This window comes from Palaemon carinicauda, chromosome 31 (assembly GCF_036898095.1).
Source record: "Palaemon carinicauda isolate YSFRI2023 chromosome 31, ASM3689809v2, whole genome shotgun sequence".
Taxonomy (NCBI): Eukaryota; Metazoa; Arthropoda; class Malacostraca; order Decapoda; family Palaemonidae; genus Palaemon; species Palaemon carinicauda.
In genome coordinates, this window is record NC_090755.1 from 42,350,458 (window position 1) to 42,364,460 (window position 14,003).

Here is a 14,003-nt window from a genome sequence, read left to right on the forward strand (position 1 = left end):
GACCCCTTCGGCTTTTTTTACCATGTGTAGGGGCGATGCCCAGGGGCTCGATGCTTTCTTACAGATACCCATGCGTTCCATGTCCTTGAAGGCGCGTTTGGCATCCTTCAGTTTCTGGGGCGGGAGGCGGCGGAATTTGGCGTGAGTATGAGGTCCTGTCGTTGTGATGTGGTGGTAGATTCCGTGCTTGGACGGGGAACCTGGCGAGTGTCGGAGCTCGGGCTTGAAAACCTCGGGAAATTCTCGTAGGAGGTCGGCGTAGGGGTGCGTCGTTACGGCGGATACGGACATTGTTGCAGGGCCGTATTCTAGGGCGCGGGACTGGCAGGTTCCCGTGTCGATGAGACGTTTGTTAGCGACATCGACGAGGAGTCCGTGGTGGGCGTGGAAATCCGCACCGAGGAGGGGGCGATTGACGTCAGCGATGGCGAAGGGCCAAGAATACGAACGGCCCATGATAGATATCTTGAGGGTCCTAATCCCCTGGCACCGTATGGGAGATCCGTTGGCGGCGATGAGTGAGGGAGCGTTTTTGTCGGGACCACGGTCGAGGTCGGACTTGGAAGGTGGGAATGTTGACTGCATTGTGCCGGTGTCTACCATGAGTCTACGGTTGGAAATGGTATCGAGGATATAGAAACCATTCTTGTTTTGGTTAACTGCGGCTCTGATGGTGGCAGGTGGATGCTTCTGGCGTCATCTTCTAGGGAAACTGCATGGTGCTCTACATTTCTTGGCGTCGCTGCCGAACTGTTGGTGGTAGAAGCACCATGCTGGGTTAGTCCTAGGGTTCGGTCGTGTTGGTTGCAGCGGTTTCTTTCTTGATAGAACGTTGATCTCGTCGTCCTCAGGGGCCGTTGCCGAGGAGTCTATGGAAGAGCAGCTGCTGAAGGAGGAGAACGAAGGCGGTGCTGACGATGATGCTCCGAGGCGAGATGCTTCGGAGGCCTCGGGGAGCTTCTGAGCCTTCGACAGGAGTTCGTTCATCGGGAGCGTGTCGGCGTCTGTCAATTGGGCCCTTACGTCCTGTGGTAGGCGTCGAAGAAAGATCTCGCGAGATAAGCTAATCTCACGTCGTCGGCCGTTGCTGTCTGTTTCGGGGAGCATAAGCAGGCCGGATAATTCGTCCCACGCCTCGACAGGAGAGGTGTCACCCATGGGCTTGCCGGCGAGGTCCAGGACTTTCTGCGCCCTTGCTGAGACGGAGAGGGAGTAGATACCGATGAGTTTCGTTCTCAGGTCTTCGTATGGAACTTGGCCGGCCTGGGCGTCGAGCCATGGGGAAATCTTGTCGAATACCTCTTCAGGTATGGAGGTGAGAACGATGTCAGCCTTGGCGCAGGAGTCGCTGAGTCTAGCGACGCGGAAGAGTACGTCTGCTCTCAGGAACCAGGAAGCGGTGTTGTGTTGAGAAAAGGGCGGCAGTTTGACTTTGGGCGTGGAGGCGAGGCCGTTTGGTGCGATGGGCGTGTTGCTTCCTGCATTGTGGCCAGACGACGAGTTGGCGAAGAGGTGAGAAGTTGATATGTCGTTTAAGCTCATCCTACTGCCTTACATGCACCGAAGTGTGGGAGAACCGAAGGCAGGCTCACGCCTAAGGTAACGGAGTATAGAGAAGGTAGCACGGCCGTAATAAGTTCGTTAATGGCAAAGCCAAAATCGCTGATGCCACTTTCAACTCCAGGGTCACCAGTTGTAAGAACAGTGAGACAAGCGTCACCAAGATCAACTGATACTTTATTCAAATGTGCGTTGGAGTATATTACAAGGTGCGGACGGAAAGGTAGGATGGCGCTGGCGCCAAATCAGATTGAATTGCCCGCCAAAATATATGTGTTTTCTTACACTTACAAATATATGAATTATGAGTTAACAGAAACATGTAATGAAATAATACATATGTCAAAATGTAGCTCTGATAGTACGGAATACATATACATGGGAAACCACGGTGTGGCGAAAGGAGAATTCAAATAAATAAACAGTTTGTTGATTTTCTGGACGACGAAGGGAGCGGTGTCCTTACAAGACTCATGTCAGCCTGGTCAAAATAAAAACGTTTGCTGCAAATTTGAACTTTTGAAGTTCTACTGATTCAACTACCCGATTAGGAAGATTATTCCACAACTTGGTCACAGCTGGAATAAAACTTCTAGAATACTGTGTATTATTGAGCCTCATGATGGAGAAGGCCTGGCTATTAGAATTAACTGCCTTCCTAGTATTACGAACAGGATAGAATTGTCCAGGGATATCTAAATGTAAAGAATGGTCAGAGTTATGAAAAATCTTAGGCATCATGTATAATGAACTAATTGAATGACGGTGTCAAAGATTAATATCTAGATCAGGAATAAGAAATTTAATAGACCGTAAGTATCTGTCAAACAAATTAAGATGAGAATCAGCAACTGAAGACCAGACAGGAGAACAATACTCAAAACAAAGTAGAATGAAAGAATTAAAACACTTCTTCAGAAAAGATTGATCACCGAGAATCTTGTAAGACTTTTTCATTAAGCCAATTTTTTGTGCAATTGAAGAAGACACAGACCTAATGCGTTTCTCAAAAGTAGATTTACTGTTGAGAACCACACCTAAAATTTTAAAAGTTATACAGATTTAAAGAAACATTATCAATACTGAGATCCAGATGTTGAGGAGCCACCGTCCTTCACCTACTTACAATCATTCTTTGAGTTTTGTTAGGATTCAACTTCATACCCCATAATTTGCCCCATGCACTAATTTTAGCTAGATCTCTATTAAGGGATTCACCAACCCCAGATCTACATTCAGGGGATGGAATTGATGCACAGAAAGTAGCATCTTCTGCATATACAACAAGCTTGTTTTTTAGGCCAAACCACATGTCATGTGTATATAGTATGAAAAGTAATGGGCCAAGAACATTACCCTGTGGAACAACGGATATCACATTCCTATATTCACTATGGTTCCCATCAACAGCAACTCTTTGAGATGTATTACTTAAAAAACCAATAATAATGCCAAGAAACGAACCACCTACTCCCAACTGTTTGAGTTTGAAAACAAGGGCCTCATGATTAACAGAGTCAAAGGCAGCACTAAAATCAAGGTCATTCTTACGAACTTCCCGACCACAACCAAGGGATATCTGTACAGCATTGGAGATTGTAAGAAGGGCATCACATGCTCCAAGGCCTTTACGAAAACCAAATTGCAAACTAGGGAATGGATGATTACCTTCAGCAAACCTATTAAGACGTTTTGCCAGAATACGTTCAAAAACTTTAGACAATATGGTAGATATGGAAATTGGGCGGTAATCATTGGGACTTGAGCTACCACAAACACATTGGAGTAACATTACCAATTCTTCAACAAGTGTTAAAAGCTCTTCTTGCAAATTTGCGAAAATAACAGATAACTTTGGCTAGGAAATCGGCAGTCTTTATAAAAAACAAAGGAAAAATACCATTTGGGTCTACACATCCATAAGCATCAAGGACCATCAACAGAGCTTTAATTTCACGAGATCGGAAAGCTAAACAAGTTAATTTAGCCTCAGGAAATCAGGAATGAGGAAGTTCAAGTTTTTCATTACTCTGTTTACTGTCAAAAACATCAGCCAAAAGGGTTGATTTTTCCTTAGGACAGTGAGTGACTGAGCCATCTGGTTTAAGTAAAGGAGGAACTGTTGGATCTACACCAAAGAGTGCAGATTTAAGGGTATCCCACCATTCATGTTCCTGAGTTGTACCAGAAAAGTTGTCTTTTATGATTAAATTGTATTCCTTTTCAGTTGAGGCATAATCTCTCTGGGCAATAGCTAGAAGGTGAGTATAGTTTATTCCAGGTCAAATCTGATCTGTTACCCTTCTAGAAATAATAGGCCTCCTGCTTCTCCAAATAAGCTCGTCTAAAATCATCATTGAACCACGGTTTGTCCTTCACTCGATACCTTAGCACACGAGAAGGGATACGGCTATCAATTATGTTGACTAGATTCTCATTCAAAGGGAAAACAGGATCAACACTACCTTATAATTGTGACCAATTGAAGCACAAAATATCATACAAAATCCCATTCCAGTCTGCTTGGGATTTCATATAAATTTTACAAGAGTATGATACATCAGGGACAGGCTGCTCAGTCTTCACTACTAATGAAATCAAGGCATGACCCGATGTGCTGACTGTAGAACCAATCTTACTAGTTATAACGCCAGGGAAGTCAGTGTATACGAGGTCCAAGCAATTACCAGACCTGTGAGTAGCTTCATTTATGATTTGCTCACAGCCTGATTCAGAGGCAAAGTCTAAAGCTCTTAAGCCATGGCGATCGGTAGGAGAGATAGAACTTAACCACTCCCTATGGTGAGCATTAAAATCACCAACAAAGACAAAAGATGCCTTTCTATCATCTTCTTGTATCTTAGCCATAATGGTACGAAGACAATCAAAGATAGAATCATTCATGTCTGGATTCCGGTAGATCGAACACAAATAAAAGTTGTTATGCCTACCACAAACTTTTATTACCTGAATCTCATGACATTCACGTTCATGGCAGGACTTATGAGAAGCAGGGTACTCGGTCCTAATATACACCGCCATTCCCCTGGCCCTAGGGATGGCATCACGTTTCAACATTATTGGCTTCTTAAAACCAGTTATAAGGAGCTCAGATGAGTGCCTCATATTAGAAACCAAAGTTTCTGAGCACAAAAGAATATCATACTGTCTGGACGCAACTATTAGGTCTTGAATATTTGCATGAAGACCACGAATATTGCAATACAGAAGACGACATTGACAAAATCTAGGACGTACTGGTCCCGGGTTTCACTCAATGTCTCCAGACAGCATAAGAATTAATAGTAATAAAGAAGAGACATCATACTTAAAAACTAGATTAACAAGAATTATTACAAAAACAATATGTACATAATTATAAATAAAATGATTGATGAAACCCATAGAGTATAGTAAAAAGTCGGAAAAACTGGTCAACATGGAGGAGCCGATACACCTTGCAAGGCTAAATACCCTCCAGGATAGCCGCTTCAACTGAAGGGAGGACAGTAAGGATGGTTTTAAGCAGAAAAAGAATCCGATAAGGGAAAGACAACCTCTTGATAAACCACCAGGCGTCCATGGCCCTTCTATTAAGCCTGGCCAACACACCATTTAAAAAAAATAAGAGGAAGAAAAAAAAATAATATAGAATATTGTGCCCGAATGTACCCTCAATCAAGAGAACTCTAACCCAAGACAGTGGAAGACCATGGTACAGAGGCTATGGTACTACTCCAGGCTAGAGGACAAAAGTTTAATTTTGGAATGTCCTCTTCCTAGAAGAGCTGCTTATCATGGCTAGAGAGTCTCTCCTACCCTTACCAAGAGGAAAGTACACTGAACAATTGTAGTACAGTAATTAACCCCTTGGGTGAAGAAGTGTTTAGTAATCTCATTATCGTCAGGGGTATGAGGAAAGACGAGAATCTGTAAGGAATAGGCCAGACTATTCTGTGTGTGTGTAGGCAGAGAAAAAATAAGCCGTAACCAGAGAGAGGGATCCAATACATTACTGTTTGGCCAGTCAAAGGATCCAATAACTCTCTATTGTTAGTATCTGAACAGGCGGCTGGTGCCCTGGCCAACCTACTACCATATAACATTAAAAAATACAAAGAAGGGCTTTCAAATGGTTTATGAAATATGAATATTTTCTACACGCAAAAGCATGCTCATACATTCATACACATACACAAACACACTCACTCAAACACACAATATATATATATATATATATATATATATATATATATATATATATATATATATATATATATATATATATATATATATATATATATATGTGCGTATACCTAGAATTTTCCTAATTATATCATAATAATTAGTTCCATAAAGAATTAAAATGACAGTGAAAAGCTTCGTGAAGTTTAGTATAAATAGCGTAGATAAAATCGAAAGATGTTTGCACCAAAAATTATCAATGGTTGCCAACAGTCGAAAATTACGTCCCCCCCCCCCCCTTGGTAAAATAAATCTACGGTAAAGAGGTATTGACCATGCGTGGGAACTTGTAAACAAGGTGGTTACTTGAAAGGTAGTAAATATTTGCTGGCGGCCTTAACCAGTCGTATGCATGTATTGTTGGTACACTCTCTGTTTCCTGTAAACATATTCGACTAGGTTCAATACATGCCCTAACTCGGATACAAATCTCGTTTCCTTTGGAATCACAGCGATGATTAGAAAATATTTCCCACAAATGATTTTTTGATGAGGTGGCAATCGTGTCAACTGATCACTTGGGGATAATTTATTGATGCAGAATCCAATCATAAAGAGTTCAAAAGGTCAATTAAAGAAACTAGGTGAATCTAATAATTCATTTTATTCCTACCAAAAACATTAACCCTCTTCTCGATGTATGTTTACATAAAAATGAAATACAGTGAATGATCTTGATATAGGCCTACATGGTTTCTTTCTCGTACTTTTCAAGAAACATGTTATACTATTAGATAATAGTAACTACATACACACACACACACACACACGCAAATATATATATATATATATATATATATATATATATATATATATATATATATATATATATATATATATATATATATATATATATATATATATATATATATATATGCATATATATTACCATGCTAGGCGGTATATCTTAGCAATACATGTTTGTCACCGGTTATAAGCGTATAAGCGGATGAGCAACTTGGAGTAATGGGAGTTTCGGGTGTGGAGGAAATGCTCCCCTATATCTTGATGAAGTCACTGGCAGCAAGTTGACGGATTGGGTTTAGGGCGATGGACAAACTGTCTCTTCGGCTTTTACTCCTGATACCTGGCGGTTGATCTTACTAGAATTAGTATGAACTGGCAGGGGTCACTTGCCTTAGTTAGATAGCAGTGCCCATCACAAGGAACTGGCTATCCTTTGATATATCTAGCCAATGAATCCTCTATGGATTTGATCAGTTATGGAATGAGAAGATGACAGAATGGCCCCCAGTCTTGGGCATAGCGGGGTGCTAAGAATATCCCGATTTATAAATATTAAAGAAAAATTGAAAATAGGTAATTGGAATGTTGGAACCATGAAATAGATTGGGAAATTACAGCAAGTGGAGACTGAATTTATGAAATATAGTTTAGATGTAGAAAATATTTTATCGGGAACCAAAATTGGAGAAGTTGAAAGTGATTTCTTTTGTTGTTAAATATAAGATAAATATCAATATTACTAAATATTTGCAATATTGTGTTTACCATGTTCAAGTGTTAAGCGGGGCTGACTTTTAGTTCCTCCAAACAACCTTTTTACTAGTGATCTGTCGCCTAGTATTGTTTTTTAAGGTGAACTGCTTGTTTACGCTGTTGTCCGAGAGCTGAAAGTTTTTGTCGAGGCGATCGGAGTTCCCAAGTCAGTTCTCAGGCAAAATCCTTATTGTACGGTGGTCATTTTTAAGTCGCGCTCATGGAAGGATAAACCCCTAGTGATACCGACACTATGCCACTTTGGGGGGCAGCAGGAGCAACAGTAATTCAGTGAACGGCAAGAGTATTGAGGTGAGTCAGCCTTTTCACATCTGAACATGAGTTTATTTGATACCCTAGCCATAATGATTTGATACATTAGATTAAATTAGTTCCCTTCTCAAGACCTTTTTAAAATTAAATCTTGGGATCAAAAGAAATGACTATTTTTCCAATTTTGTTTTCGGTTCTTTTTTTACCTTTAAGTTTTGTTTTTGCAGTGGATTACCACTTTTATTGAGAATTCATTAATTGTTATTTGTGGATTACCACATTAGGCTATTTGCCATAAAGTTTTGTTTTGGTGGATTACCACAGTTTATGAACAATATGTTTGTGTTTTTTAAATTATAAAATCAAATTCCATCGAAGGTATTTTTAGTGAACGGATTCCCGTTTTGAGTTTTGTTTTTGTTAATACGGATTCCCGTAAGTAATTTAGTTTCCCTTTTACCTGACCAGTTTTACTGGGAGTGTTTTTTTGTTTTTCAGATCCTGAGAGACATGATAGTCATTGGTTTGGGCTTGCCTCATACGGTTGTTTTCTGGTGAAGTAAGTTACTAACTTGAGGGTGGCAGGACAGCAATTCATCTTAGGTGTCTCGACCAGTAATTTTTATCAAAAATATTAATTAAATTAATATAACTGGACTTTAAAAAACTTCTCGCTTCATTTACCTCATTTTGTTTGTTTTTTACCTTGCCATTGACAAAATATTGTGTATGGAACCCCTGGTGGGACTTTAGAATAAATTGCTGCCTGCTGCCCTTCCTTCGGTGTTATTTAGTGTCGGTATCTTTGAGCATATTTTTTTAAAGGTTACATGAAAATCGGTGTTTTAGGCCATAGTTACGTTCGGGACTTGCAGCAGTTAGGTTATTCGTGTTTGACATACGCTGATCTTAAAGTGCCTATTGAATTTTTTGCATTTCCTGGATTCGGATATAGGAACTTTATACTTAATCCGAAGTTGTTGGACGATTTGGCTGAATATAATCCAGAAGTGACCGTTGTATTTTTGGGTGGAAACGATATAAAGGAGAATGTTGATTTGAATATTGTTAAAGCAGATTGTGAACGTTTTTTGCTATTTTGAGATTAAGGTTACCAAATTCACTATCTGTTGTTGCTCACGTTGAAATTCGCCACTTGAAAAGTACTATTAGACACGGTACCCCTTCTGCAGATTTGTATAAGTAATTGGCTAGAAATTTTAATAAGTGGTTAGACCGTCAACCCTTTAAATATAAGACTTTGTTGATTAACGGTTCATCTAAACTCGATGATCCTAGCTATTTCAAAGCTGACGGCATTCATTTAAATAGAGGGGGTTTAGACTCTCTGTTTCAGTGGATCTATAATTGTTTATCAGACATTGTAAAAGCAAATTCCTAATTAAACATGGCGTCTGAATTAAAGTTGTTGATTAATTCCTGAAAATATATTCGCAAGTTAGTGACTGAATGTTATAATAAAAGGACTAATTATTATCAGTTAACTGAATTGGAAAAGATTAAGATTAAGTCAGAGTTACAAGATCATTTAGAATCGCTTAAGAAGTATAATAGTGAAATTCAAAAGCTCAAATGGTCTGAAGAGGAGGATGAAACATGGCTAAATGCCGAACTTGATTCCTGTAAATGTTGTTGTTAGAATTCGGGAATGTACTGCTGAGCTTACACGAAATGTTTCCCCTTCTAATGTTAGTGTTGATACTGCCCGAAGTTTGTTAAAGAGTACCACTGCTCTGCTTCCAAAATTTCGCAGCCAAGAAGGGGAGGATCTATTGAAGACATAACGTCTATGGTCAAATATTCAAAGTATGACAAATTTATTCTGTTAAAGCAGCAAATCAGTGGAAGGGCCTTAGTACTTTTAGAATCATTAGAATCAGAGAAAAGGGGTTATATTCATGCCAAGAAATTACTAACAGAGGCCTTAGCATCTAAAGACCTCAGAATTTTTAATACCATCAAAAAAATCTCTGAAATCAACATGAAATTAGAAAGTGATTCGTTTGAATATATTTCACAGATAAGAATCTAACTCAAGCAGCTGAAAGTTTGTCTCTGGGACGTGAGGATTTTTTGAGGTATTTTTTCTGGCAGGGCTTAGATAATAGTTTTAAAGTACTCTTAACCCAGATTACTAATTCATCAAGGCCAACACTAAAGGAAATTAATGATAATTTCTTTGAGGCTTGTGAAAGATTCAATGAGCAAAGTAAGAGGTCTAATGTAGGAAATAAATTTCACGATAATCATAATCATAGGAAGAATAGTGCAAGTTATGCTGCCAGTGTTAGTTCCCTAAGGAAACCGTCAAATTTCTTTCCTTGTGTCTTGTGTACCACAGAAGGCAAACCTGCCTCGCATCCTATTTATAAATGTGAATTTTTTTCGGATGTTACCACTAAGCTTGACAAAATTCAATCTTTAAATGGGTGTTATAAGTGTGCAAGCTTGAGTCACACTACTGACAAATGTAACTTTAAATTTAAGATGAAATGTAAGTTTTGTAAAGCATGGCACTTTAGTTTCCTCTGTAAGAATAGTAAAAAATTAGCATCTACTAATGATGATAGAAAATCTGAATCTCCTAAGAATTCCTCGAAAAAGGATAATAAGAATTCTTCAATGGAATCTAATAATAACGTAGTTATAATGGAGGCTCTTGAAAGTAATTTGGACTGTGATTCCAGCATTCTCCCTACCTTTTCTTGTAGCATCCAAAACAAAAGCATATGAGCATTGAAGGATGATGGAAGTCAGTTAAATCTGATTAGTGAGGAACTAGCAAATGCTTTGGATTTAAAGGTATTACAAGTCAAGGTTGAATTGAGAATAAATGGTATTAATGTTTCTCAGAAATATGCATGAAAAATAGTGGAATTTGAAATGATAATGGGTAATGCTATTCACAAAATAGAGGCATTATGTATCCCATCTATTAACATAAAGTTGAAATTAAAAGGTCTGGGCAAAGTAGTTTATGGTTTCCAGATGAAAGGGTATGTGTTGTTTGATGAGTTTCTGACGCCTAATAGTGATTGCATTGAAAATATTGATTTGATTTTGGGAACTAAATCAGGATACTGTTTACCACTCACAGAAGTAGTTTTTGGTAGGAATAGAAAGTCTATGTATGCTATGTGAAATTGACACCTTATTGAAGGATCTTTCTTATCTACATCCGTCCTACTCGGTTATAAATTGTCATCAGTATGTTACTGGTTTGGGTGTAAAGATAGATAAGCCATCTTCTCTGGATAAGTGTGATCTTGATTATCCTATTAAGGTTTCAGAATTCAGTGTAATCGATGAAAAGGGTAATGTAATTCGTTCAGAGTTAGATAAAGCCACAGATGATGTGCATGCCAGTATTTGTAATAAATATATTCACTTGGACAATGAAGTTTATGATTTGGAGAATTCAGAGCTGCATGATCAGCTTGTCAAATATTGTTTGGATCATACTATTCAGAATGAGGAGGGTAGATTAGTTATGCCACTTTTGTGGAATGCAAAAGTATCTCATATGCTTGGTAGAAATTTTCATTTGGCAAAAGTTATTTTGGAATCTAATCTTAAAAAACTAAAGAGAAATCCATCTCATTTACAGTTAATGGATGAAGCCCTAAAAGAACAGGAAAGGGTTGGAATAACAGAAAGGATTCCTAATCTTGATCAGTTTGTACATGAACACCCAGAACACTCTTTTTTGCTTCATATGGGTGTGTTCAAATTGAATCGTGAAACTACCAAATGTAGAGTTGTGTTTCTGTCAAACTTATGTGAAAGAGATTCAACCAAGGGTCAGACAATAAGTCATAACCAGGCCATAAATGCAGGTCCATGCCTAAATCAGAAACTTTGACCATCATTACTACATTTAAGGTTTGATAAATTTTAAGTATGCTTTGATCTATGCAAGGCCTTTAATCAGATTGCATTAAGTGATGTTGATGCTAACAGACTTTGTTTTTTATGGTATAAAAATGTTGAGAAGGGAGATTTTACCATTGTTGCATATCGAGACATTAGGTTGAGCTTCGGCTTAAGATGTTCCCCAACTTTGTTGATGCTTGGTCTTTACAAGATTTTGATTTTAGATGCTGAGCATGATGAAAACCAGTTGGAGTTAAAAAGGTGCAGTTATTCTTTGTCTTATATGGACAATTGTGCTTTTAGTGCAAATAAAATTGAGAATCTGCACTGGGCATATTCTGTGGTAGGATCTATATATTCTCCTTATGGTTTTGATTTACAACAGTTCGTTACTAATGACAGGTCCCTACAGAGAGAAATAGATTCCTGCACAGGTTCTGAAACGGGAGAGGTTGTTAAACTTCTTGGTATGCAGTGGAATCGAACACTTGATTGTCTGTTAGCAAATAAATTTCAGTGGAATGGTAAGGCTAAAACTAAGAGGGAAATTTTAAGTACTGTTGCCTCTTACTTTGATCTTTTTGGTTTTACTGGACCCATCCTAAATCAAAGCAGATTATTTCTTCATGGTCTTCAGTGTGATAGAAATTTAGGATGGGACAATCAATTATCACCAGAGTTACGTAAAGAATGGTACAATATCGCTAATCAGGCCAATTCTACTCCTGATATTGCTATTGATAGATTTGTTGGACGTAGGGGTGGAAAATTTCATTTGGCTGCTTGCTGTGATAGCTCTAAATTACTATATGGTGTTGTTGTGTACATCATTGATATTGATTCTATGTCGTCAAGTTTTGTGATGGCAAAAAATCGTATGATAAATAGGCAGTTGGAAAGTAAAAGCATTCCATCTTTGGAGATGCAGGGAGTAGCCTTTGCAACGGAAATGGTTTTAGATTTGTATAACGATTTAGCTGGACCATTATGCATAAATCCTTTGAATATTGTTGGCCTTCATGTGTTTTCCGATAGTCAGGTAGCGCTCTCTTGGTTGAATTCGTCTACTAATAAATTGTCAAAAATGCAGAAACGGTCAGTTTTTGTGATGAATCGAATTCAGCATGTAGAGAACTTATGTGCAAAACACCCCGTCCATTTTGCTTTTGTTGGAGGGAATGAAAATCCCGCAGATGCCATAACTCGTTGCCTTTCATATCGTAAGTTGATGCAAACCAATTTTTATTTTGGTCCTGAATGTTTTAAGGAAAAGGAAACCTTCCTATGCAGTGAAAATGGTAATTTATCATTTATGGTTCCAAATCCTTATGCAGAGTGCAAGCTGGATAATAGTTTGGAAATAGAGGAGTCTGTGTGTACTAGTTCCAATGTTGTGGCCATGTCAGATAATTTTGAATATTTTCTTAAATTTGAAGAATTTTCCAGTTTTGATTTACTGGTATCTATTTATGAAAAAGTTATTCTTTTCGTAGCGAAGTTAAAGGGTCGTTTGAAAGCTAAGGACTCCAATAAATTTGCTCACTTAGAATTAAAGAGCAATAGTATACATGAAAGAGCTTGCAAGTTAGTTATACTACAGGATCAACGGGCACATTTCCCTGAGGTTTTTACATATATCAGCTGTCCTACTCAAAGAAAAAAAGACATGCCTAACATAGTAGGTCAGCTTAATATTTACGTTGACAGCGATGGTTTGCTTTGAGTACGTAGCAAGTGTGACAAACTCATTCGGAGGCATAGTTTTCCTTTGTTGCTGGCTAAAAATAGCCATCTAACTTCCCTGATTGTGCATAACCTGCACAAAAAGCTCAACCATACGGGATGTTACTCTGTTTTGTCAGAAATGAGAAAGCGATTTTACGTACCGTCATATTTTTCAGTGGCTAAGAGAAACCTTAAAGAATGTGTTTTTTGTCATAGGTTTAAGTCAAGAACCATCAGTATTAATCAATCTCACTACAGGAAATGGAGAGTGTCACCACCTAATGTCCCCTTTAGATATTTATTTATGGATTTCATTGGACCATTGAGCGTTAAACAACAGGGTGAGAAAGGAAAAATCTATCTACTATGTATCACTTGTATGTGGAGTAGAGCAGTTAATTTGATTATTTGTTTAGATCTTTCTGTTAAAGAATTTCTTGGAGCCTTTCAGATTCATTATTTCCAGTTTGGAATCCCTGAATATTGTATTAGTGACCCAGGCTCCCAATTAGTCTCTGCCTCTAATATAATTATTGACTACATCAAAGATCATGAGACTCGGTCATATTTTCAACGCAATGGGGTCCAATCTTTAAAGTTTGACCAATTTGTCAAAGGTCATAGTCAGTTAGGTTCGATGGTGGAAGTATGTGTTAAACTTGTTAAAAGATTGATCTATGGAGCTATTGGTAAGAATGTTTTGGAATACCATGATTTTGAGTTCTTAATTCAACAAGTCATTCATTTAGTCAATCGTAGGCCAATAGCATTTAAAGAAGCATCAAGAGATCAGATCGGCGATGACA

At 38.3% G+C, this 14,003-nt stretch overlaps 1 protein-coding gene across 1 annotated transcript in view; it reads left to right on the forward strand.

Moving 5' to 3' along the window:
• Positions 1-13,014: 13,014 nt before the first annotated feature.
• The window catches only part of LOC137624919 (uncharacterized), a 2,807-nt gene continuing 1,818 nt past the window's right edge, over positions 13,015-14,003 (forward strand). The window contains exon 1 of the mRNA XM_068355851.1: positions 13,015-14,003. This exon is cut by the window's right edge and continues 1,243 nt beyond it. Within this exon, the coding sequence (XP_068211952.1) occupies positions 13,337-14,003 (667 nt within the window). The 5' untranslated portion in view covers positions 13,015-13,336.